Genomic DNA, 23,436 nt, shown 5'->3' on the forward strand with positions numbered 1-23,436 from the left:
GTTATCGAGTTTGGGATGGCTGATAAATATTGAAGTGCCGTTATCTAGGAGCGTTTCACTCGGTAGGAGGCACCCGGGGTTTTGATAGGGTGCGGGGACGGGGGGGACGGGTGCAGAGGTGTCAGGAAAGTGTTTTACTAGCCTTAATTTCGTGTGCTTTCGCAGCCAATATGTCGGGCAGTAAATTGCAAAGTTTCCAACGGGTTTCGCGTTTCGGTGTTGCGCGTTTTAGCGCTCGCGGTTTTAACGACCCCGTCCATCCTCCGCATCCTCCGGTTCAAGGAACGCTCGCCAGATATTAATCCTGTAAACAAGCGTATTCCTTTCGCCGGGACCCGCCGGTTGACGCCGGCGAGTCGCCGTGCTCTTTTCTGAGCAACATCTTGTCATTCGGGATATTCTCAGGTGAAACGTTCAACGCGAAATACGGCGAGCAAACAGGGCAGGACGATTAAGTATTCGAGGAACGGCGTATAAAAATTTACGATATCCATTCTAAGCGGGTGGGACGAGGGGTCGAGGGCGGATAGGCAAAGAGCGCAAGGGTTATTCTTCGAAGAGAAACGCGGGAAAGAAGGAATCGATTGAACCAACATAAACGTTGAAGGACTAATAGAAAAAAATAGTAATTTAGTTAGTAAAACATAAAGCCACGTCGGTGGCCGGAGAAGGAAGGCAAACACATTAAACATTTAGAGGGCATAATAACCCGTGGCATACGTAATACGGCTGGCGCCCTTTTCACCGATGGCTATGAATAATGTACATACGCCAAGGTATGACGTAGGCTTGCTGAGCTGTGTGTATTTCACGGTGGGGTAGATCGACCAGACTATTTCCAATAACCGGCCGCGTAACGTTATCGCGAGAGACCTCGAGAACCCTTTTGTGTCGTTTCCCGCTTCCGTCCTCGCGAGCCGCCCTCGTTTCTTCCTTGCCTCCGCCAAAACCACCGCTCTATCTGCACCTATCACCGTTTCCTATTAATTCTATCGTCGTTTTCAACGACCGACGACTCCCTCGGTTCTTAAGGATTCCTCAGAGTAAATGTGTTCACCGAGAGCGTCGAATTTCTGGGAATATAAAGAAAGACGTTTATTCAATGATTCGTGCGCGGAATACAACCGGGAACGGCGCGTGTTTTCGTTGCCGGACAATACCGGCGGAATTCCAGGGAGCTTAAACAAATGCGCGACTATTCAAAATCGTCGAGAGCCCGCGAGGATGTTGATCAAACACCGTCACTTCTGATTCGCGAAAACAGTACGTAACATCACCGATCGCTGGCTGATCGAAAACTCCAAGTAAAAGACTTCTAATACTTGCCACTTCCGAGTTCGCGTTTCGATTTTTAGCCCGGTTTTTCGGTCCGGCCGAATTGACGGGAGTCCGTCGGAAGGGAAACTCGCCGGAGGGTATGGTCATGGCAAACGTCAGGACGTCGTCGACGAAAAAGCAAGCGGGACACGCGTTCCGTCCGATAAATCTACCGGAGCAGGTTTCGGAGGTCCGCGGAACGAATATCGCCATAAAGGCCGGCTCAAAAGTCAATCAAGCGGGCCGAATTACGTCGAAAAGCGCGAAACGCGAGCGGGGTGAGCGCGGCCGCCACCGATATACAACAAAATGAAAGCTATCAGAGGTGACAATCCGCGGACGACAAATCAGCGTGTATATTTAATGCCCGTGGTGTCACCCTCGCCCCCGGAAAACCTCCCGACACTCGAGGTGGAACGTTGTTCGCGTCGCTGTCTCTCTCCATCGACTGTCCCTCTCGCTCTCACGGTCATCTCTCTCTTCTCTTCTCGTTTTCGCTCACCGTTTCTTCGTCCTCCACCGCTTCGTCCCTTTCTTCCCACCGTGGATTCGTTTTTCTCTGTCATCGCGTTGCTGCTCTCGGATATGTCACTGTACTCTGGCCGACGCAGCCCAGAACCACCCTTCGCCGACCCCTCGTTTCTCGCCTCGGTCGTATCTGGTCGGTACGGGCGTTATTTGCCGCGCGTTGTTCTCCCCCTCATCCTCCCGCTGCGATCTAGCGCAATCAGCGCTATTATATTAATATTTATGCCCCCCTCCGCGCCCTACCATCGACGCGCCGAAAAGTCAATCGAGAACGCCGAGATCCGATTCGATGTTTACCACCTGTCCACAATTTTACACCTTAGAACGCATCCAATATTCTACTCCAGCAAACCGTACAATCGTAATTAACAAATATGAATAAAATATAAAGCTCTAAATAATGTAGTAGTAGTAGTAGTATATGAGAAATTTTAAATCATGAACATATTCATTGAGATCATCGATCGACCAGTGTTTTTAATTAATTTCGGTTTGTTCAGCTCTTTTACGATGCGCTCTGTGATTTACGAACGAAGATGTAGTATGTACGTTTGTCCGTCCTTAGAATCAACCGAGATGCGTTAATATTTTCAATAAGATATTCGTTAGCCTTGCCTACAGACGACCTACTTGCCAAGTATGCAAATCTATGCGCGATAGATCCGATTGTATGTAAATAGTAATAGGTACAGTGGGTTTTGCGCAATATCGAGCGGCGTTTCTCGAATTTCGTTTGCGTTACGAATCCGCGAAGGGAATCTCGATCGGGCTACGTTCTTTATCCTTAGCCGAGGAAAAACGGGGTCAAGTCTCGTCGTCGCGGTTTTCGCCAACGACGAGCTCGATATGAACGGCAAACAGCTCGGTTTACGGTCGATTACGCGACCATCGGCCATCCATTCTCCTAACATTTCCCTCCGCCGCGTCGCCAATCTAATTTATAGGCTCGAAACGATTCCGGTTGCCAGAGGCCTACCGATCGGCCTCTTAACCAAGTAATCGCGTTTTACTCTTGTCTACGACTACGACCACGCTCGTTCCCCGTCGAGAATACTCGTTCGAGTACCTATTCACAAACATTCGCGATATCCACATGCCAGATGCCGGTTTCTCTTCACGATTTAACCCTCTCGATTGAGCCACGTGAGATCCACGTATCGTATCGAACCTACCTATATATCAAATGTAAGGATTATTTTCTATAATTTTATATTTCAATGAATAGAAAATACAGTTTCAATGTCGCTTCGTGCCAACTCGAAGGAATCTGGTCTTCTCATTTTGTGACTGTGACTCAACGCTCGTGCAAGCCTTGATTCATCAAGCAGTGATCAGAATCGTAATAGTTTTTGGTCGAGCTGACGTCGAATGGTTGGTGAAATCCTAAATTGAAATTTGGTTCGAATTTTTTCGAGATCGATTTGTCAAATAATGTTTCGCCCCGAAACTGCAGGCGATCAGAATTTCGGTATCCGCGGGGACGGGTGCGTCGGTTTTTGTAGTGCCGGCTGGCGGATGCCCCGTCGAGCGAAAATTGATGCTTAATGCGAATTGTAGGTTAGATTTCGTCGACCGGTAACGAAGCTGTTTCGCCGATCGAAATTTCATTTCCGATCGGCCGAATTGGCCACCCGGGGTTTCAACCCTCTTTCGAATCGCGCGACACTCGGCCCATTCAAATCGAATTGTAGTCTCGGTATTAGAAAGATAACCGTACATTTTATTCCGCGTATGGACCCCTAGCCATCCCCACGTCCACTTCTGTAGTAGATTCGTATCGCGAGCATGTACGCAGTTTCGCTTACAAATTTTATGCACAACTGATAAATTCGCGAGTGCATGCGATTCTTGTATATTGTGTAAGAAGCATTTCTTGCCGCTAGAGCAGATGGGAAAATGACGTGCTATCTCTGATCTTTGAATACGAGTTAATATCGTAATCCTTCGGACGCGGGAAGGTTGACCTCTCTAGGTTTTTCGCGAAACAGGTATTCCTCGGGCGAAACGATAGCGCACATATTATAGAAGGAGGTCCGGGCATTCCTCGAGTAGATGATTTTCGTGATTTCATGATTCAGGGGGATCGCCGGGGTAACGAGGAGATCGTGACTCGCCGCTTTGGCACGGTAGCTCGTCTCGCAACGGCATAGGCCTGTGTATCGAACGAGGAGCTGCTACTTATCCGTTGGCTCTAAATCGGAAACGGTTTTAATGCTATCTAACAATAAGTAGATTACCCCTGTTCTCTTTCTTCTCTCCTCGTTTCCACTCGTCCCTCGAGCTTGAACGCGATGTTGAACCCTCTGTCCTCTTTTCCGGCTGTTTACACACTGCAAAGCAAACCCAGGAGGCCTCGTCGGCCAACGAAGCCTACGATCGATCACCGAGCGTATCGCGGAGAACGAGAACAACGTCACCTACACGTTTTTCAAACAATTAACCCTGACGCTATCATAGTTTCCTGAAAAACTTTAGAAATCTTTATATACGTGCAGATTCGGTTAGAAGTTATTTCATGATGACGTTGTTTGATGATTCAAAACGTGCTGCGTATGAATTCATTGTATCATGAATACAATTTTCGTATTTAATATATTTGTGTCAAGATTTATAAGGAGATCGACGATCAAAGGATGATCTAAAGTAGGTATCCTGCATGCAACGCTGCAACTAGCGCGTCACATGTACGCGATAGCGAAAGGGTTTGAGCCTCCTCTCCTTTTCCGCGGGAAAGGAACGATTGTTCCTTGTAGATTCTAGATCGAGCGGTCTGATGATACGTTGCCCGCTCGGGAAGAGAGAGAGAATCGTTCGGGAGAGCCAGGAAATCGGATCGCATGTCTGCCTCGAATCTTTCCGCCATCTTGCGAGAATTCTTTCCATAGTAGCGAAACGACGAGCGGCGAAAACCGAGCTCTGCGATTACATTCCCTTATAAATATGCAAATATGGCGGCACCGGTACACGTAGGGAGAAGCCGAGCGGCGAGGAAGGGGTAAAGAGAAGTAGGAGGAGTGGGCTTCGCGGACGGCTCGCACCGCCGGGAGAACGCGAAGGGGGCTAGCAAAAATAGAGAGTATCGCGGTAATAATTATTGATTAGATATTCGTGACTGACTCGCCATCGCGAGAACCGTTCCACGGCTCTAAGATCCTTCCCTTTCTCTTTTCTTCATCGTTTTTGTTCTTAGAATCCAATCGTACTCGCCTCTTCTTCGGTTCGTCGCGGTCCGAGGCTCGTATCAAATAATTTAATAGTTTCCTCTTTTTAGATAACAACCTTGCATTACGATGTTCGTTCATATCCAATTCGTTGCCTTTATTATATGCAGTTGTTACATAACAATTCTTGTACCCTCTTATATGAATTAAACCTGACCTTTTGACTCCGCGTATCTCCTGAAAATTCAGCGCGTCAGCAAATTTATTTAAAGTCGAAATCTTTTATTCTTGTCTCTCCCGATTCCTCGTACGAATGACGGAGTTTTTTTTTGCGCCGAGTCCTTAAATCTTCTAAGAGGGTGATCGAAGGGCAAGGAGAGAAAAAAATTGGGACTGATACGCCCCTCGGCTCCCTGCTGCCGCGTCCGTAATTTTCGTAATTCTGGGGTCTGGGAATCGACGGCCGCCGGTATTCTGGCTACCAGTCTTTACCCCGATGCATCTTTATTGGTCGTTTCTTCGATTTAGACTGCATCTGAATATCAAGGACGAGCCTTCGTTCCCCATCAAAATTTTACCAAATCTTACAAAAAGAGCGTCGCGGACTATCGATTATTATTGATAAACCCCAGCTGTTTATCACAGTCAGAATCGACAGGAATTAATACATGAAACTTGCATTGGTTGAATTTATTGAATGAATTTTCAATAAATTCAAATGAATTTTTATCAGGCCTTATAATCAATCACCCTAATCAGTGACCCTGTGTATACGACGTCTAAAGATTTTCTCAACTCGGGTCGTTTAAATTTTTTCATAAAGGGAATTAATTAACAGATCTCCGACCGAATTAACGTGCCTTCGCTCAACTTTCTACCCTCTGCATTCTTATACGTTTTAACGCACCTCGTTGGTATCGATAAGGGAAGCGGGAGGTGGTGCAGGAGGAGGACAGTGGTTTGCGGAGAAACGCGGCGCGCAGGAAGCTACAATGTGCACACGGCATTATCATTCACCCTGGCCATTATCCATCCACCGGCACCATCGACGACCCAACCCTTACCCGCCACCGCTACATCGTGTACGGGTGGTATCCCCTTTCGCATTCGACGAGATGGAAATTTAGCGGAATCATTCGCGATTTACGACGGGGCGCCCACCCCTCGGTACTTAGCTCGGTTTATACCAAGCGCGAGCAAGACGAACGATATACCTCGCTGTCTCTCCTCTAACAATGGAGCTCCACGTCCTCCCTTCACGAGTCTTAGGACAAGTGTTTATTGTCTGACAATATGATTAACATTGCAAATTAATATTCCTCAGAGATTGCATCAATTGAAACTTGATAATCGATCGTCAATTGAATCAGGCGATAATTCATATAATAGAATTGTCATAAAAGACGGAACGGTTAAACTAAAATATTTATAAACGCGGAACGTAGAATCGTTCTGGTGTTTTATAATGAATTGTAAAACTCATTAATGGGGATGTTAGATTCTGTGTTCTCGGGCTGCTTCGAACGATTATCCTGACAATTGTGAACCAACGAGTTTTCCCTGTTTGGGACCGGGGGAATAATCGCGCGACGATACGTGATAATTACTCGACGATTTATAAGGTATCGACGCGTGTATCCCGGCACACGATTCGGAAAATTGCGGCTAATTCGCTTGCCGACTCGTACCACGGGCTGATCGATTATTATCGCTGAAGGATTGTTTATAAAGAGTCAGGTATGCCGGCGACATAAAAAAGTCATCAAAGTGTCACGCGATTGGCCACCGTTATGAGTAATCGTGGGAAACTGTATTTCTGGAGGATCGAGTAGATTTTAATGCGATGACTCATGCCATTGATCAAACGTTTCGTAACTCAGGTATTATATTCTTAGCTAGTTCGATAGTAGATAGTACTTAACGTGTTGCCTGTTCCATCGTTCTCGACTACCCAAAGGACCAATACAATATTTGATATAATGTTTCATATAATAGTTCACTTAATAATTGACAAACAGAATGTTTTGTTGTTCTAAAATACCTATTTTGAATCGACGTAAGTAGACGAAAAGCACGGGGATACGAGTTGTACGTAACGTGTTGATACAACGTTGCCTTTTTAAGAAGGAACAATGGTAAAAACTAAACACAATTGCGGGGGTAACGTTGTTAACGCAAAGCGAGGATCGCTTACGTTTGTAAAATATTTCGTTTCGAGTAGCGGTGAAATTCCGGGATAAATAAGCGGGGATTTCTCGGCTCTCCTTTCCCTGGCCGCGCTTCCGGTGTTAACGAGACGAACGATTGTTGTTTCGTTTGTTCGAGATCTCGTTCGCGCCCTGTGCTCTGCACCCTCTACCTCTGGAACAGCGGCAGCGGGATCTCTTTGACGCGCGAACGAGACACAAAGACCAAAAGCGTAAATTAACGTAACGCGACGTAACGCGTACCGCGTTAGAAAGTTCGACCCGCTCCCTGCTTCCGTATTTTATCGCGCCGCGTGAAACGCAAACACGAATCTATCGCCGGTTGGTAAACGAAATTTTCCCGTTCTGTTCCCGAGGAACTTTATATTTTCCATTAACGGGGCGAACTCTGACCTAATTCTGGGAATAAGAAAAATAGCTGTAGAATTTGTATTCGAGAATGTTTTATTCCGAGTCGCCAAACGTGCTGGTTTGCTACGTTTTATTTTCCGCTCGTATTCGTATACGAGTCGATCTAATTCTGGGACAATTGTACGAAGACAATTTGATAAATCTCCAGTTTGAAAACGTAATTTTATTCAGAATTGCCGAAAGCGTTAGTTAACTTTTATTTATCCGTTCTGTTTTGGTGAAACTTTATATTCCCATTAACGGGACAAGCTCGGACCTGAATCTAGGAATAAGAAACCAGGTTTGACAAATCTGATGTTTGGGGATGAAATTTTATTCATAGTTGCCAAAAACAGCCGGTTGCTAAATTTCACGTACTTGTTTCGTTACTATGAAACATTATATTTCCCATTAACGGGACAAACTGACCTAATTCTGGGACCTGCATTGTCTATTGTGTCGGGGAATAAGAAAGCGTATTCACGGTGGTACGGCAAACAATAATGAGAGAACGAGAGAAAATGATAAATTTTATTGTAAGTTCGAATGAAACTCCGAATGTTCCGGATGCTTCGTTTTAGCTTCGAAATACGAAGATTTTTCAGAGCCGGGCGAACGCAAAGGAATCCGTCAAGACTTTGCCGAGAGAACAGAGAACCCTTTTCGCATACCTCGATCCAGCTATGAAACGAAACTTGCAACGTTTTCCGCGGTTAGGCATTCGCGAAACTCGTACAAATAATTAATTCCTCAGTGGTTTACTGTTTGGAAACGTGTAACGCTAATCGTTCCTTGGAATTCTACGTGGAAAAGTTTCTGGGTACAATTTATCATAATAAAAATGGAGACGATGTTTCATATAGTAATTCGTGTAATATCTGATACAGTATTTGATAAAATATCTCGTGCATTATTTGATATAACAATTGATAGTCCGTTTCATACATTATTTGATACAAAACCTATAGTCTGCAGCAGATTTGTTCTCGTGAAAGATTGCGAATAGACATGCGTTTGTGCACAAAGTGCGGGCCACGTAATTAGTTTACATCGTGCGAATCGTGTAAACTTGGGCACGCGTCGATTAAACGCGGTGGCGTTGTCGCAGGTCCGTTTCACCTTTACCAGTCGATAGAAATTGGCAGCTTGACCCTCGACACTGCCTCTTCGAAAAGCCTCTATCGTGTTCTCCAATCGGTCGACACGATTTCCTTATGAAATGATCGAGTAATTTGTCCCTCTTGCAATTTTTCATAGATAATACTTCTAAGAATTCTAATCTAACAAATCGAGTTATCAGTAGATTACATATTGTGCAACTTTATGCACTGAACGAGCGAAGGAATTAATTTCTGTGTGTTTTTGAAATTTAGATGTAGACCTCGTTTTTTAAATTGATATTGCAAATGTCTTGTTTCACGTGAAAAGCTGATATCTATTACGGGATAGTTCGCGAATATCGAGTGCACGTCGGGTAGAACCAATGGCCAACATATTTAAAACGTGGTTGCTATTTTGTCGGAATTTCCTCTGGTAAAGAAACTCCGTGGCTGGGGAAAGTCCGTGATTTTTCAGCCCTCGCGAAAGATAAAGCCCGACATTTGTATAGAGGATACGAATATATAGAGAGCACGCGTAGACCGGTGCATACACGTACAGATGCATCTGTGTAAAAGGGTGCGAACAACCGAGCAGGAATAGGCGGGGCTGCAGATGCGTACTCGTGTGCATGCCTCGCTTTCTAATCAGGCATAGTAGTTCTCGGAATCCCTCTGCCTATAATCGATCAGCGGGGTTATAAATTTTTCCGGTGAAACATCCTGAAACCTTCTCTCTCTCCGCTCGGCTAGTCCGATCGATTCGCTTTTCTCGTTTGCGATATGACGCGCTCCGCTCCGAGTTTAAACGAATCGTATGCTCGCGCGTCTTGATCTCCAAACGCGTTCGTCGAAATGGTTAAGATTTTTATAAGCTTCTTATCTTCGAAGATAAAATAATCGTGCCCACAGATGACACCTAGATCTTGATCTTAATTGCTAGATACGAATTACCGTTTCAAGTCTCAGGTGTATTCGCACTCTTATCGCCTCGTTTGGTCGTCACATTTTACGTCTCAAGACTCGCGTACTTGCCTGCCATCTGATCACGCGTCGTTGTAAATCACGAATATATCGAGCAAACCCGGTGAGTCAGAGTGTCGCGAAAAGTTGTACGCGGCGTGCATTACGATTGCATAACCGTGAAACACGGTCGTAGGCGATGCTCGGTGAAAAAAATTGACGCGCGCGAAAGGCAGGTTGGCCAGTAGATTTAATTAAATTGAACGCGAGCGAACGGGTAAAAAGGTAGTTAGAGCCGGGCGTATAATTCACCGTAAAGCCGGCAAAGGTTCCTCTTTGGTTTCGCTATTAAAAGGTAAAGCGGTAACGCCGCCGCCGCCACCGCCGCGTGTGTAACTGTTTGCTCGGCTCCGCTCGGCTCGGCTCGACTCGTTTTCCACTCTTATTGTTAGTTACAATCCCCGCGACGTTCCCATGGCATAAACAAAACGCAACCGCCAATTCCGACGATGAAATATTATAAGTAATAACATATAGGGAGAACGGCCTGGCTACGCGCGCTCCTCTCCGTGGCTTCTCGCGGATGAGAAGAGAACGGGATAATAACACGGCACTAAACTATACGCTCGATACGTACCTACATATAATTGTATAATTATTATTAATGATATCGGGACCCTTACCGGCTTAAACGCGCTCCGTGCCTCGTAAGGTCTCTCTCTCTCTCTCTCTCTCTCTCTCTCTCCGTCCGACGCTCCCGCTGCCACTCGTAGTCGTACCGAGTGCCAAGATTATCGCTTTCAGTAGAGACATTTTGTTCGCGGTTGTTCGACGAATCAGCGTGATTTTCTTCTCTTCTTTCAATCCTGTCGCAATTAGAGCTGTTGATTTATTATACCGGCCGGACGAGAATTATGTCCGTGAGCCGATACTCTCGTTTTGCTCCTTATCGATTCGCGCCAGATTATTTGTAACGCGTCTCAATGGCCACGTCTCGAGAAGCACGTGCGATATCCATTCTCGCGAGTTACCGTCGATCAAAAATTCCTAATTAATTATTCTCGAAGAATTGGAAGATCCTAATCATATTAAACGATATAATAGATCATATAATAAATTCTCGGCACAATAAATGATAAACAGTAAAATTGGATCGACTCAGCATTTCATCCATGAGTTTTCCAACGTACAGTCATACATCTTTTAACGCGCGTTCAGACTCAGTAACTGGGCCGATAAAGCGATCTCGGGATCAGACATGCAATTTTTGGGGGCACTGGCAAATATTATCGGTAACCTGTCGCGTGGAACCTCCAAAAAGAAGGGAGAGGAACTGCTCAAGGATGGAAGGGAAGGTACGGTGAGAGAGAAAGAAGGAGGAGCGTGCGCGCGTGGAATATTAAGAACGGATTAACATAAGGGGACAGAAGCGTGCGTGTCTTCGCGATCGTGACGACGTTATCGATTGTCGTCGAGTTCTCTCTAGGTTCGGCACACACGTAGATATATGCGCGTACACCTCCGTTCAGAAGTCTTACGACAAACTGTTCTCCATCGAACATTTGATAAATATTCTCAATTGTCGATTGTCGTAAGTTATTTCAATTGGAGGATCATATAATTATAATTGCTAAATATATCGTAGAGTAATAATCTTATAAGTAATGATGAATAGTTTCTACATAGTTGAACTTTAAGTAAAATAATTATATAGATTATGTGAATGATTCGAAACGTTGAAAGGCGTAAGACATCTCATCTAATCTTTCTTAAGTAATCTTTCTTAAGTTCATTCAGAATTTGAAGTCCGAGTTTTGTAACGTGTCTCGAGACTTCTTAAGGGGGGTGTACGTAGAACCGACAATGAGGCGAGGTTAAAGACACGCGGCTCGCGACGCGAGGGCTTAGGTAGGGGCAGAACGAACACCCGGCACACACATGGCGAACAAAAAGAGGATCGCGGCTGGTAAAAAGAATTGGAGAAAGGACGACGAAGCGGAGACGCTCGGGGGACCACGCCGAGAGAGAACCGCGCGGCGTATTGTCAACCGCGAGGCCATATACCGACGTACTGCGTTTACTGGTAACCATAACTGTACCTGCATTCCGATCTTCTGAATAACGTTCGAATAATACCAATGGAAAAAAATACGAGTTTCCCCGGCAACTTTCTTTAACGGGTTCACGCACACAACGACATTTTTCAACGCGCCTATGCTAACAACATTTGCGTCAAAATCTAATCGAGTAACCCTGAAATGAAGAGGTATGAAACTTCTTAAATACAAAAGTGCAGCAGATGCACAAAGTATCAAAGTACATATTGAAATAATGATAAAATGAACCATTGTTCGAAATGCTGTTTTCTAATCAACCAGCATAAGTGATTTAGTTTGCATAAAAATGTACAGTAATAACGTAGCATAGGCGGGGCTCGGAGGTTGCTCGAGGGGAAAGAAATCGGAGAGACGAGAGCGTGCACGCTATTTATTTTGATACGCGCAGCATCCGGACCACACCGAAGCTCGGGGCATCATTAAGACGGATTTTCCGGCACGCAGTCGTCTGATTGCCTCACGTACGACTGATCATTCGGTTCAATGATAATCCCTTGGGTCGTCCTGCGTGGCACGTCTGTCGTAATGCAACAACGGGACGGTCCGCGAGAAGGAAACGGTCCGCGATCATACGCAATTACATGCTGAATCTTTAATGGAACGTTTCCACGGAGGAATTACTCTTCGCCCGTGGAAACCCATCGTCACGCGGTTTATCTCGTCGCAGTCCCTCGAACCGTTCGTCCTCGCAAAATTCAACCGTCGCTCATTATTCCCATGATCGGGATTTGATTATCAGCAAGCGTGGTCTCATTTATTAGGGATAGAAATGCGTCTTAAAACCGTTGAATCTCGTTTATTAACAGACATTGTTGAACTGGATGATACAGTGAAAAAATTAAATGAGTTGTGTAACGTTAGTACGTATGGGGTGAAATTTGCCGTCTGTTTGATTCGCGGCGTAAAGACGAGGGAAGAGGAGACGTGGCAGGGGACGAGCCCGAAGCGAACGTAAAATGACTTTCCAAAATTCGAAATTCCAGAGGAGAGACGGGCGAGCGATAAAGCGGCCCGTTTCCAGCGGGCACTTAGATACCACAATTTGCTAGATGGTCGCCCAGGGCGAACCGTCCACTCGAGCAACCTTTGCTTTGTGTCTCCGCCGCGGCGGTCAGGACAGCGAGAGAATTCGATTTAACTACCACGTGGACACAGAAATGTGCTTCATCGCCTCCACCCACGGCACGATATAGTATTCTATATATAAGGCAATTCGACAACAATTCTTATAAATTCGCGTTACTGAATCAATTCGGGCATTTTAGCAAATCGTACGAATTGATTCTGTAACCTTTTCTTTTATGAATCGTACAACTCCGTTCATAAGTCTTAAAGTGTTCAACTGAATCATTCAGCATGACGAAAATCCGTGATACTTTAATGAATAATCAAGGAAAGGTATCGTGTGTAAAATTTTAATGGTCAGAAACCATCAATTCACCTATTTATGGGTCAAATTCTGGTAAAGTCTTACATGAAAACTATTTATGTTCTTTTATCTGAAATGCAACTTTATTAAAACTACTTCATACATATGTACATGATCTATTATTACGATACATGATAAGAACACGGTGTAAGTAGATACGCTCGTTTCGACGGACTGTTGTTCGAGGCAACGTCCTTCGTAGCTCCGCCACCCTCTCCTCGTTTAGAGTTAACGCAATTTCGATCGACCGAGACCTTTTGAGAACTCCTCCCGGAGCAAGAACGGCCGCGTGTGCGCCGAAGACACCGACGTCAAAAGTCCTGCATTAAATTACTTCGCATTTCCATGGCGAATAGAGGGAACGGTGCATATGCATACCGTTCCTTTGTCCAGCCTAGACGGTAAAAACGCGTGTCCCCTTCGCCAATCTCCTTCCTTCTTCATTTTACCGCAAACTCGTTCTATTTCCTTATCCGTCGATAAATAATATCGAGTCTAAACGTCGAGAGATATGACAGAAATTAATAATTGTCATAGACTTGGATTGAAAGATCGTATAATTAGAATTATACAATAAGCGTGCAAAGACATCTAGAATTATGATTTATATTATTTATGTAATGATTGAGTAGAATGTTTGAAAAATTTGAATGTTGCTCGGATTTTTGTCTAAAAATAAATGATGCGTCTTAGGATTTATGAACGGAGGCATAGAATAATGCAACGTTTGTCCATTTATAATGATACGCGACGATACGAGGGTACGATACAAGCGGATACGCGTCCGAAGAGGGGCCAGAGGAAAGGTCGGCCTGGGAGGCGCATAACCCTGCTCGAATTTATAAAATATCATTAATCTTGGAGCGTTCCGACTGGCAACAAGCGTACGCGGATCGAAACGTGTGTTTATGCCATCTCGCGGGACCGTTTAGACTTGATTTATCGTAAGAAATTATCGGAATGCTAGAAATACCGTATCATTATCGTGCATCGTCTCTCGTACCTGCACCGAGAATATACAGCTAGAAGACGAACGATCCCTATACCCGGGAATCGACCGTGAAGACCCGTGTAACGTGCAGAAGGCTTTTTTCCAAAATTCCTCCCACGCAAATACGTGCGAAACTTTTTCTATTCGGCACGCGGTTCCATGAACGTGAAAAGAATCGGACCGATTAATTTCGACGGTTGAATTACCGTTTTCCTTCGGCCCCCGGAAAAACTGGAAAATTTATAGTCTTTGTGACGTGTTTCTAAAGGGCGAGGCTCCATGAAACGCGGTTCCATTATTATTGGAACAGCGGGTCACAAAAGGGCGAGAAGTTAATTAGCTATTTTACCTTTCGACTTTTTTTTTTTTTTTTTTCTATTCGAACCAGCCAGGGGAGAGATTTAATGAAACGATGTTAGGTGAGGAAGTGGAATCGGCGGTGGGGGGGCTCCCGCGGTCTCCAACGGGTACAATGCTCCGGCTGTTGTCGCAATTGTCTCGTTACAAGTAACAATACACCTCGGGCTGACCTAGAATTCCTGCCCGGTGTCTATTGAAATCTGCATTCGTGAATCGAGCCGCAATCGCGGGAACATGCAAATGTTCCGCCGACGAGGTTGTGAAATTCCTCCGATCGCAATTAAGGCCTGTCCATACTGCCGTACCTCCGCTACCTGTAACCGCCGCTGAACCGAGTAAACGTTCCGATTCAAGAAAACCATTCTTTCTCACCGTAGCCATACCGATCGATACCGATAGCTACCCGAGTATCGTCGCTTCCAACCATACAGACTGTCTCTTCTCTCTAATAGACTTCTGTACGTAACAGACCGTTTCTTTTTATGAAACATTTAGAGGAACGAACTGTAGATGGGAATTTCGTTTGCTTCTCAAGCGTTGCGACACGATTCGTTTTTACGCTCCCGTACGATTGCATTTACGAAACGTCGGAAAGGTTATTTACAAAAATCGTTGGAATCATTCTGGGAGCGCAGGATCCTCGTCTGGGACACCGGTCGCGCTTCTTTTCCGCGGGATTGGTGGCCGCAGGTGAGAGACCGATGATTATATCGATCGAGTCTTAGCTTCTCGAGATGCGAGAAAGAGAGAGGTTTAGGGGGATAATTTGGATATTCGGTGATTCGGTACCCGGTAGCATGATCGGCATAACGCTTATACACCGGCTCTCGGATGGCGATTGCCTCCGGGCACTGATATTACCTACCCCCGTGATCAGCGCCTACGTCGAAAATCGCTGCGCGCCACATGAGAGTCGAGTCGACATTTTTTGCGTCTAGCCGGTAGTAAATGCAGGGTGTGTGCCCTTACGCGTAGAGGGTATAGAGGGGATTAGGAATCTAAAAGTTCGTAACCTTGAAAAAAAGGGGCGAAAACGTTGGAAATTGCACGGTTCGAATGCAAATCTTTCCAAGGATTTGCCCAGTCTCTGCACTTTCTTCGGGGAACGTCTATTTAGTATAAATTCCAAAAAGGAATGCAACTTTTTTTATTCTGAATTATGGGATTAAAAGGTGCCGATTAAAAATCATAACTACACGCGTCTCGCATCGTCTGTTTTTTTTTAAATAGAGAGAATCACGATTATTATTTATTCGCGTGGTTATCGCGGGTGTGGAATTTCTATTTTCTCTGTGGGAAATTTTTGTAACGCGCGATATGTTTCAGCGCGTTTTCACGCGACCTTGAAAAGATATTCGGATATAAACCCGGTGGATATATGAATTCCGCGACACGGAGGCGCTTGCCACGGTTAAATACGATCGTGTACGTGCGGCACCGTTCGGCTACGTGTGCGTAAATATGTATAGGTATAAATATATACATATTCGTTGAGCGCGGAGGGTAGGTAATGCAACAAGTGGCGGTTTTCACGGGTTTTCCAGGGGATGAAACGGAACGGGCCGGCGGATCGGGAGTCCCACGCCACTCTTCCACTTCCACGGCGAAACCGCCGACACTTCCACCCCCTCCGCGGCCGCCCTTAACGGCCGCAAAGCTGCTCCCGTCTGGAATTTAAGGGTGGAAACCCTTACGCCGTCCCTTCTCTCTTCTCGCGTCACGGAATTGAGATAGGTCGAGTCACGATCGGGCCACTCGACCTTGCGATTAGGGGATCAACCGAATCTGACCGGGAAGCTTCCCATTCATAAGTCTTGCAACTGGAGTTTAGTCGAATTCATGATTTCTCGTGTTCGACAATGTTTCGTAGTCATTCGATCGAAGTAACTTGAGAAAAAATTTATATCCCATTCGGAACATCTGCACGTTCTCACAATATGAGATCGAGATTGGCTTCGGCATTTTTTTTTTTTCTTTTTTGGAATGATTTTTACGTTTGCTCGGTTCGTTGCTCCGCGAGGTCCTTGCGATTCTCTGCTTAGCGAACGAAACGATGGGAGTTATAGTTTCCCGAAGCGGTTAGGGATACGTATATTTGCGAGTTTAACGGAGTGCTGGTGGAAACCATTATTCGAAATCGGCGGACGCGATTGGCCGGCATCAAGGCACGGAGAGCGGTTCGCATGATTAAGATCATCCAATGATTCCTTCTCTATAATGATAGGCTCTGCCGTTCCTGCTCCTGGGTGCTCCCTTCTGGGTGGTGGGGCGGCTTGCGGGCGGAAGGGGGAGGCATTACGCGAGATTACTAAAAGGAATCTTATGCTAATGAAAATGCATCTTCTTCTCTTCGATCCTCGCCAATTCCGACTTGCCGTCATTTCCACGAATTGACAATCGTTAGGATCATCCCCTTCAATCATTGGCAAAGGTTTGACCCCGATTATTAACGTCAAGATGAAAAAGCAGAAAGAATCGGTCGGTGCATGTATCACGTATGGCAACGAATGAGAATGTTGAAAAACGGTAGACCAATTATTTGCATTCAGAAACTTCGCCGCGTTCGCGATAGCATTTTCATCGTTGAAGTATCGTACGTTATTTTATTTGATTCGAGCAAGAGCTGTTTGCTTCAGGAATTTAATGTGAGTAATGTAATCGTAAGGAAATCATGTTCGGACGCGTGACGCGATGGCCACGATAAATCCGTTGGTTTTTGCGCGAATCATTTCCTTTGGAGGTAAAGGGAACAGAAAAGATAGGGTAGGCTTCTTATTATTTTCATTACGCTGTTATAATGAAGCATCAACCAGACGAGGGAGGCAAAATAAACTGATGGAGATGGACGAATTGAAAAAAGACATCTACCAGTTGGCTATTACAATAATACGTGATTCGTTTATCCCATCTCCGTACAGTCTTGCCCCACACTGACCCAAAGCCTATGTAGTCAATTATATGATTGCAATCGTGCAATACATCGTACAGCTCTAATCATATAACAAATTCTGAATAGTTTCAATAATTTTTGTCCATTAATTATATCGTTTATTGTACGACTAGTTCTACGTGTACTACTTTTGTAGTACAATATATTATTTGTTTGCGACTGTTCTGCAAATGTTTCATTCATCAAACCCTTGCCAGGCCACGGACATTTGTCTTGCCTTTTTACGAACGCTGGCCGAGGGTTCAGGGGTTAAGATCGCGGACACAGCGGTCGGTGTCGAAACAAAGATGCAAAGGCCGTGTATCGTGGTCGAACAGATATCGGGTAGGCTTCTTGATTCCGTGCTGGAAAGCGTGACCACGTGCTGCTGTCGCGGACTGTACGATAATGCAGCAAGAGGATGGATACCCCCGCATAACAATATGAACTCGGATCGTCCCGGTCACGTTCGTTCGTTGTGTGTGCGTGTGGTCCACCTCCGATCCCCGTCCTCTCGTTCCTCTTTTTTTTTTTTTTTTTCATCTTTCGTTTCCCCTTGGGTTGTGTTTCCTCGAACCTCGGTGGTATCTTCCCCTACCTACTCCCGCCGCATCGCGAAACACACTCATTATTAGAGTGGATTCCGCAGAAAATTTCCATGTGTACGAACGGAGAAATTCATTTAAATGTTCCATTATGAAGTAACAATGAAAATGACGCACGAACGGTTTACGTTTCTCGAAGCATGAAAATTTTATTTGCCGCGGAGTTGCGTTAAGAGAAATTGAGTCAGAGAAAGACAGGTATGAATTTGTTGCCGATCCGCGGGTTGAAATTTACGTAAGACGAATCAGCGATACGATCCAGCAATGCATTACAGGATGCATCGGTCTAACGAGCAAACATTCAAGGATGCTTGGGTTTAATGTTATAGAATCAAAGTTGAGCGAGCACGCGAGCGAGCGCGATCACGCTTTGTTGACTTTTTTCAATACGCGCGTCTGTATATGCGTATCGGAAACCGCGTAATTTTCGACGCGGGGGCAGGCAACCGAACATCGGTCTCAAGTGGAAACAATCTAATCTGTCCAACGCTCGTCGACTTTCACGTTACTCGCTCCGTCACGTTCCAATACTCCACCACTGGCCGCAGAGTCTGTCCATCCGAAATCTATTAAAAATTAACCCCCTGCTTTCAAGAAACGGCTAGAACGCGAAATATTAACATGCGCATAATCTATATTTGATACTGTACTTATAGTCATAAAAATTCAACGTCGCGTCGATATAACTTATGAAATACGTCACGAAGTCACGACCCGATGGGAAAGGTCTCGCGGCTATTTAGAAAAACATTTATCATACGTACGCCTAATACCGGTAAACTGCTGAGCAACTTCCGCCCGTCTCGATTTAAATTGCTCGCTATTTGTTACATCCCTGCTCGGATACTGCAGTAAAATGATGAAATTAATAACACATTTATACATAATTTGATTTGAAATTTTTGACACATTTATACATAAGCGATGACTGAATGATTATGCAAAATGTAAAACACATTTTTTAAACTCATCAAGATTATGCAACGACTGGGTAAGATCTAAAACGGCACCAGTTACATGTTTATTCAAAGTGAAAAATTATTCACTTTGTATAAAAATGTAAATGTTAAGTCCAAGTGGCAATACGGTGAATGTCGTTGACCGATGCGACGAGTGGACGTTAGAGTACCGAGCGAGACGGTGAAACGAAACAGCGACGGGCACGAAAATAGCGAAGGGGTCGGCAATCACGAAGAGTCAGCCACCGAACCCGTCATTACTTGATTACATTTTTGCTACTGCCTCGACCTGTCTCCGTTCGGCCGTCGTAAATCTCGATTAAGTTTCGATATTCGGAATAGACAGAGAAAAAAAAACGCCTCGCAGTTGTTTATCGAGTTGCCAGAAAAAAGGACGAGCAGGTAAAAGCATCGGTCGTTAACGTTTCCGAACTTCAAGTCACCTCGAACAGCTTAGCGTTTGTCGAAAGGTCTGATAAATTGATTCTGATTTTGATACACACAATGTTTTATTCGATTTTCTTGTAAATGCATCGAACTCATAAAAATGAGAATACGATTCTTAATTCAAACGAATCGATTGTTGTTACAATGTGCTTGCAACTTCGAAAGAATTTTTTATATCGTTCCTGGAAAATAGAAATTGGATGGACACCATAAAATAGAAATCGACGTTGTCTCAATGTTTGATTCAATGATGGAATCCTCGAGATGGACACAGAATCGTGTAAAAGTGGAAAGGGCACGGGGGTGGATTAAAACGCGTCGGGGTGGTCCGCGACCCCCCGTTGCGAGTAATATCGATGAATTATACCCATAAGTCTGCGGCAATGTGCGTGACGTGTATCCTGCAGGGCCAGAGAGAGAAAGAGAGAGAGAGAGAGAGAGAGAGAGAGAACACGCGCGAGCTACCGGCTTGATGTCGATTCGTCCAATCAGACTACGTCCCGTAAATGGAAATCCAAAAGTTCCTCGTATCGGAAATGCAGCGATCCCGAATCTCCCGCGCGTTTTGCATTCGGACCGTTCGAAATTTACATCCGAAATGATATTTCGAAGATGGACAATGCCGATCCATCGATGTCGCTTTTGCAAAATCTCTCAAGGTGGGAAATTATCATTATTCTATGCGTTTGGTATTTGATGACAATTTTTAAATATGAAATTAGAAACCAGTTTTTTTTAGTCTCTGAGCATTACGATGTACAGTTTGGCATTGAACGTGCTCTTGTGTAGGTTGGTGATTACACAACTGAATTTATTATGAATGCAGAATTTGATATTTCAATTTATTCAGTGTCGAACGAGTAGAGTGAATAAATTGCATAATATGGTAGTTTTTCTTGTATGATTCATATCGTGTCATTTCACTGTTTAATCTTTGGAGAAAACAGCAGATATTTAAGTTTTAGCTATATCTAAGTTTTATAAAGGGTTGTAATAGGCTTCTAATTTTTAGTTCAAAGTGAGACTATGTACGTTCGCTAGACGTAGAGGTTCAGAAGTTTACGGGTTCTGTGCAAACTCGAATGAAAATCAAACAGGTGCAAAAGTCTCATTAAAGCAGAAGGCAAGGAATTGGTAAATGAAAACGTAAATTGAACTAAATTTCTTCTTATCAAAAGAACAATCCTTAATCCATTTGCATCTACGCTATTTGTATAGGAAATGTAATATCAATTAGTACATGACTCATTGTATCAATCATTACATGAACGATCAATCATCGTATTAATTATTCCAACCATTATATGAACCGTAGTATCATCCCATTAAGCATCGGAACGATTCGTTACACGAAATACTGTGTTAACTTTTATTATTTACAACGTTTGGCGCAAGCGGGTTAAGCTGCATGGAAAGAAGCGTGAATTCGAGGAAGGGTAGAAACTCGTACGCACCCGGTAACCCAGTCCCGTGACCCACCGCTGAAACAGGCGCGCCTCTCCCGTGTTTGGAATTGATTCGACCGACTACCCCTCGGTTTTTCATCCCTCGCGGTCCTTGGGGTGCGCCCTTTCGAGAGGGGGAGCGCAAACTCTCGAAATATTATTGCGGTAGTAGCGAGTGCCGTAGGAACGCAACGGTTCGATGAAGTCGTAAAAAGGTTTCGGGGGCCCGGGACGTGGCCAAGAATTTTTACGAGTGCCTCGTCGATTTAACCTCGCGCTCTTTTTCTCTCTACGTGTTCGGCTCCGACACCTTGCATCGAGAAAAATCCTATTCAAAAATCAAATACATGCAGAATTTCTCTCAATCGTTTAATTACGAAGGCATTCTTATATAGTTCTCACATCTCGCTTATCTAATTCTCTTATAAATACGTTTAAGAATCTCACTTTTGATGATATCTTCAAATGTCATATGCAGTACTAAGTACGGTTCTGTAAAAACATGAAAGCTGCAGTGAAATGATTAATTTCTTTATCATTCTCCTTGTGACGAGAAATGAAGACGATCAGTGGGGGACTCGGGGGGCGACTCATTGCCTTTTATCATTTGGCACATTGCAGAAACAATCGATGCAATGACGTGTGCGCGGGTCCTCGTGTGCCTCGGTTATCAGATTAGAGACCGGCCGGGAATAATTCGTCGGATCTTTGTCCCTAATCACAATTGATACACCAACAGCAGCGTGTTCGAATGGAGGCGGTACACCCGGTATACATACATTTTACCATTCGCCGCGTAACACGTCGCGTCGGGGCCCGGATTGTTTATCGCTCAAATAGCCGCCTATAGGCGTGATCCCACACGGTGGCTAGTATATTTAGGCTTTCGTTAGGTGTGTGCATATAATATAAACATTCGATATGCGTTATAGGCGCGGGGGCGCGCGAGCGCGAGCCTCACCCACACCCTCCTCGCTGCGTAAATACCCGGGCTAGCTATGCGGCACACGCACGTGCGCGCTTGCCTTCGTACGGAATACACACGGCCGCCGATGGACGCCCGTTCGAAATCGATGGCCGCTTTATTACGACGAACGATGTATAAGCGGTATTCCAGCGCTGAATCCTATTATTATACCGGACAATTATAATAATTATTTGCCTTTCTCGTCGTAACAATTAATACCGCTGCGATATCGCGCGCGCGTATGTGCCCGGACGTGTTATACGACCGCCACCCCACACGCTTATGATTACAATTCTATGAGAACTCGCCCGCGCGATAAACGATCCGCATTGTATTTAAACGTTCTCTATTCCTTTATTCTTTTTCCATCAGAACTGCGGATAAATAATTGCCGTTGAACCGGGGCGAACGCTTCTAATTTCCCCCGAAGCGAATTCGTAGAATTATAATACGGAGTGGGAATATTTTATGCGAGGTTGTTGCCGCTAAGCTAATCAACTGATGCGGGATCTGCAGCGTGACCGGTCGTTTGTTTAGATAGAGTTCCAATATTATCGACAGTATTAATTAATATTACCGTGCCGTCGGTAATTAGCATAAATCGACGCGACAAATTTCCTCCTCGCGCGGTGCCGGCTCGGGCGAAAAAAAGAGAAAAGACCTGGACGCGGCAATTAGGATTTCAATTAGATTTGAACGATGCACTGCCGCGATTTACGTTGACAAATTTGGCCGGGCCCGTCTGGAAGGGACGAATTTTAGAGGCACGCGTGACCGCGTGAGCTGCGAGACCGCGCTAAACGACCCGTTTATTTACCGTTATTTACGGAGTAAATTTGACCGGTGTCGGTATTAAATTATACCTTGTAATTTCGACGATCAACTCGTTAACTAAATACCGACGCGCGAATTATTCCCAATATACCCCGGTTTTTTCCTTCCTCCGAAGCTAATAGGATTTCACCGGAAGGAAACAGTGCAAGAGTAATTTGTTCAGGCTCGTCGAGTCAAATTGATTCTCGTCGATATCGATTTCATTTATAGACACTCTCGTCACGCGTTTGTAGAAAAAGATAAAAATTCCGTATAATAATTTTGGGAAGGGGGTCGATGATCGCGTAATGATTCACTACGCGATTAAAATTGTATGATGTATACGTTGTACTATTTTGGATGAAACTTGTTTGTGTAGGACTGTCGAAAAGAGTCATCAGTTTTCGCGATAGTATCTCGAGGCCGCAAAGGAAATGCATGGCCCGTATTAGCGACGATAAGCTAAGGAAGAAACGTTCGCGGGTGGTATACGAGGTAAGTGGCGGTAGGTTTAATAGTAAAACCGGGTCGGGGAAGATCGAGGGGGTCTGCGAGAGGCAGGGGCGGGACCCTGAGAAGGGGTGGCTGCGCTGAAGCAGGCGTGTAAATAATTTCTGATATAATACGGTTAAAAATTACCAAGTTTAAAATTAAATAATTCATTTTAATACTGGCTGGCGGCTGGCCCGGGGGAGGGGGGGGTGTAGGTTG

General features: G+C 44.8%; 2 protein-coding genes and 1 long non-coding RNA gene across 8 annotated transcripts in view; 1 reads left to right on the forward strand and 2 right to left on the reverse strand.

Annotated features, from left to right (window-relative positions):
• The window catches only part of LOC108629663 (protein bric-a-brac 1), a 182,981-nt gene that overhangs the window by 1,325 nt on the left and 158,220 nt on the right, over positions 1-23,436 (forward strand). The window contains exon 3 of one of the 6 annotated variants that reach the window (XM_026817437.1): positions 23,105-23,220. The exons of the other annotated variants lie outside the window; for them this stretch is intronic. The gene's annotated coding sequence lies outside the window, so the exon portion shown is untranslated. The remainder of the gene's footprint in view (positions 1-23,104; positions 23,221-23,436) is intronic. 6 annotated transcript variants of the gene reach the window in all.
• On the reverse strand, positions 1,028-4,708 carry LOC113464884 (uncharacterized). Its single transcript, XM_026817431.1, has 4 exons — positions 4,691-4,708; positions 4,083-4,215; positions 2,912-3,017; positions 1,028-1,073 (listed from the first exon to the last, which is right to left on the reverse strand). The coding sequence occupies exons 1-4, from the start codon at positions 4,706-4,708 to the stop codon at positions 1,028-1,030; spliced, it is 303 nt and encodes a 100-aa protein (XP_026673232.1).
• On the reverse strand, positions 17,442-21,508 carry LOC113464886 (uncharacterized). The gene is made up of 4 exons (XR_003389756.1): positions 21,393-21,508; positions 20,955-21,273; positions 18,859-18,940; positions 17,442-18,087 (listed from the first exon to the last, which is right to left on the reverse strand). It is a non-coding gene; the product is annotated as an uncharacterized LOC113464886 (long non-coding RNA).

Source organism: Ceratina calcarata, unplaced genomic scaffold (genome assembly GCF_001652005.2).
Source record: "Ceratina calcarata isolate Rehan_Ccalc_2016 unplaced genomic scaffold, ASM165200v1 scaffold579.2, whole genome shotgun sequence".
Classification (NCBI taxonomy): domain Eukaryota; kingdom Metazoa; phylum Arthropoda; class Insecta; order Hymenoptera; family Apidae; genus Ceratina; species Ceratina calcarata.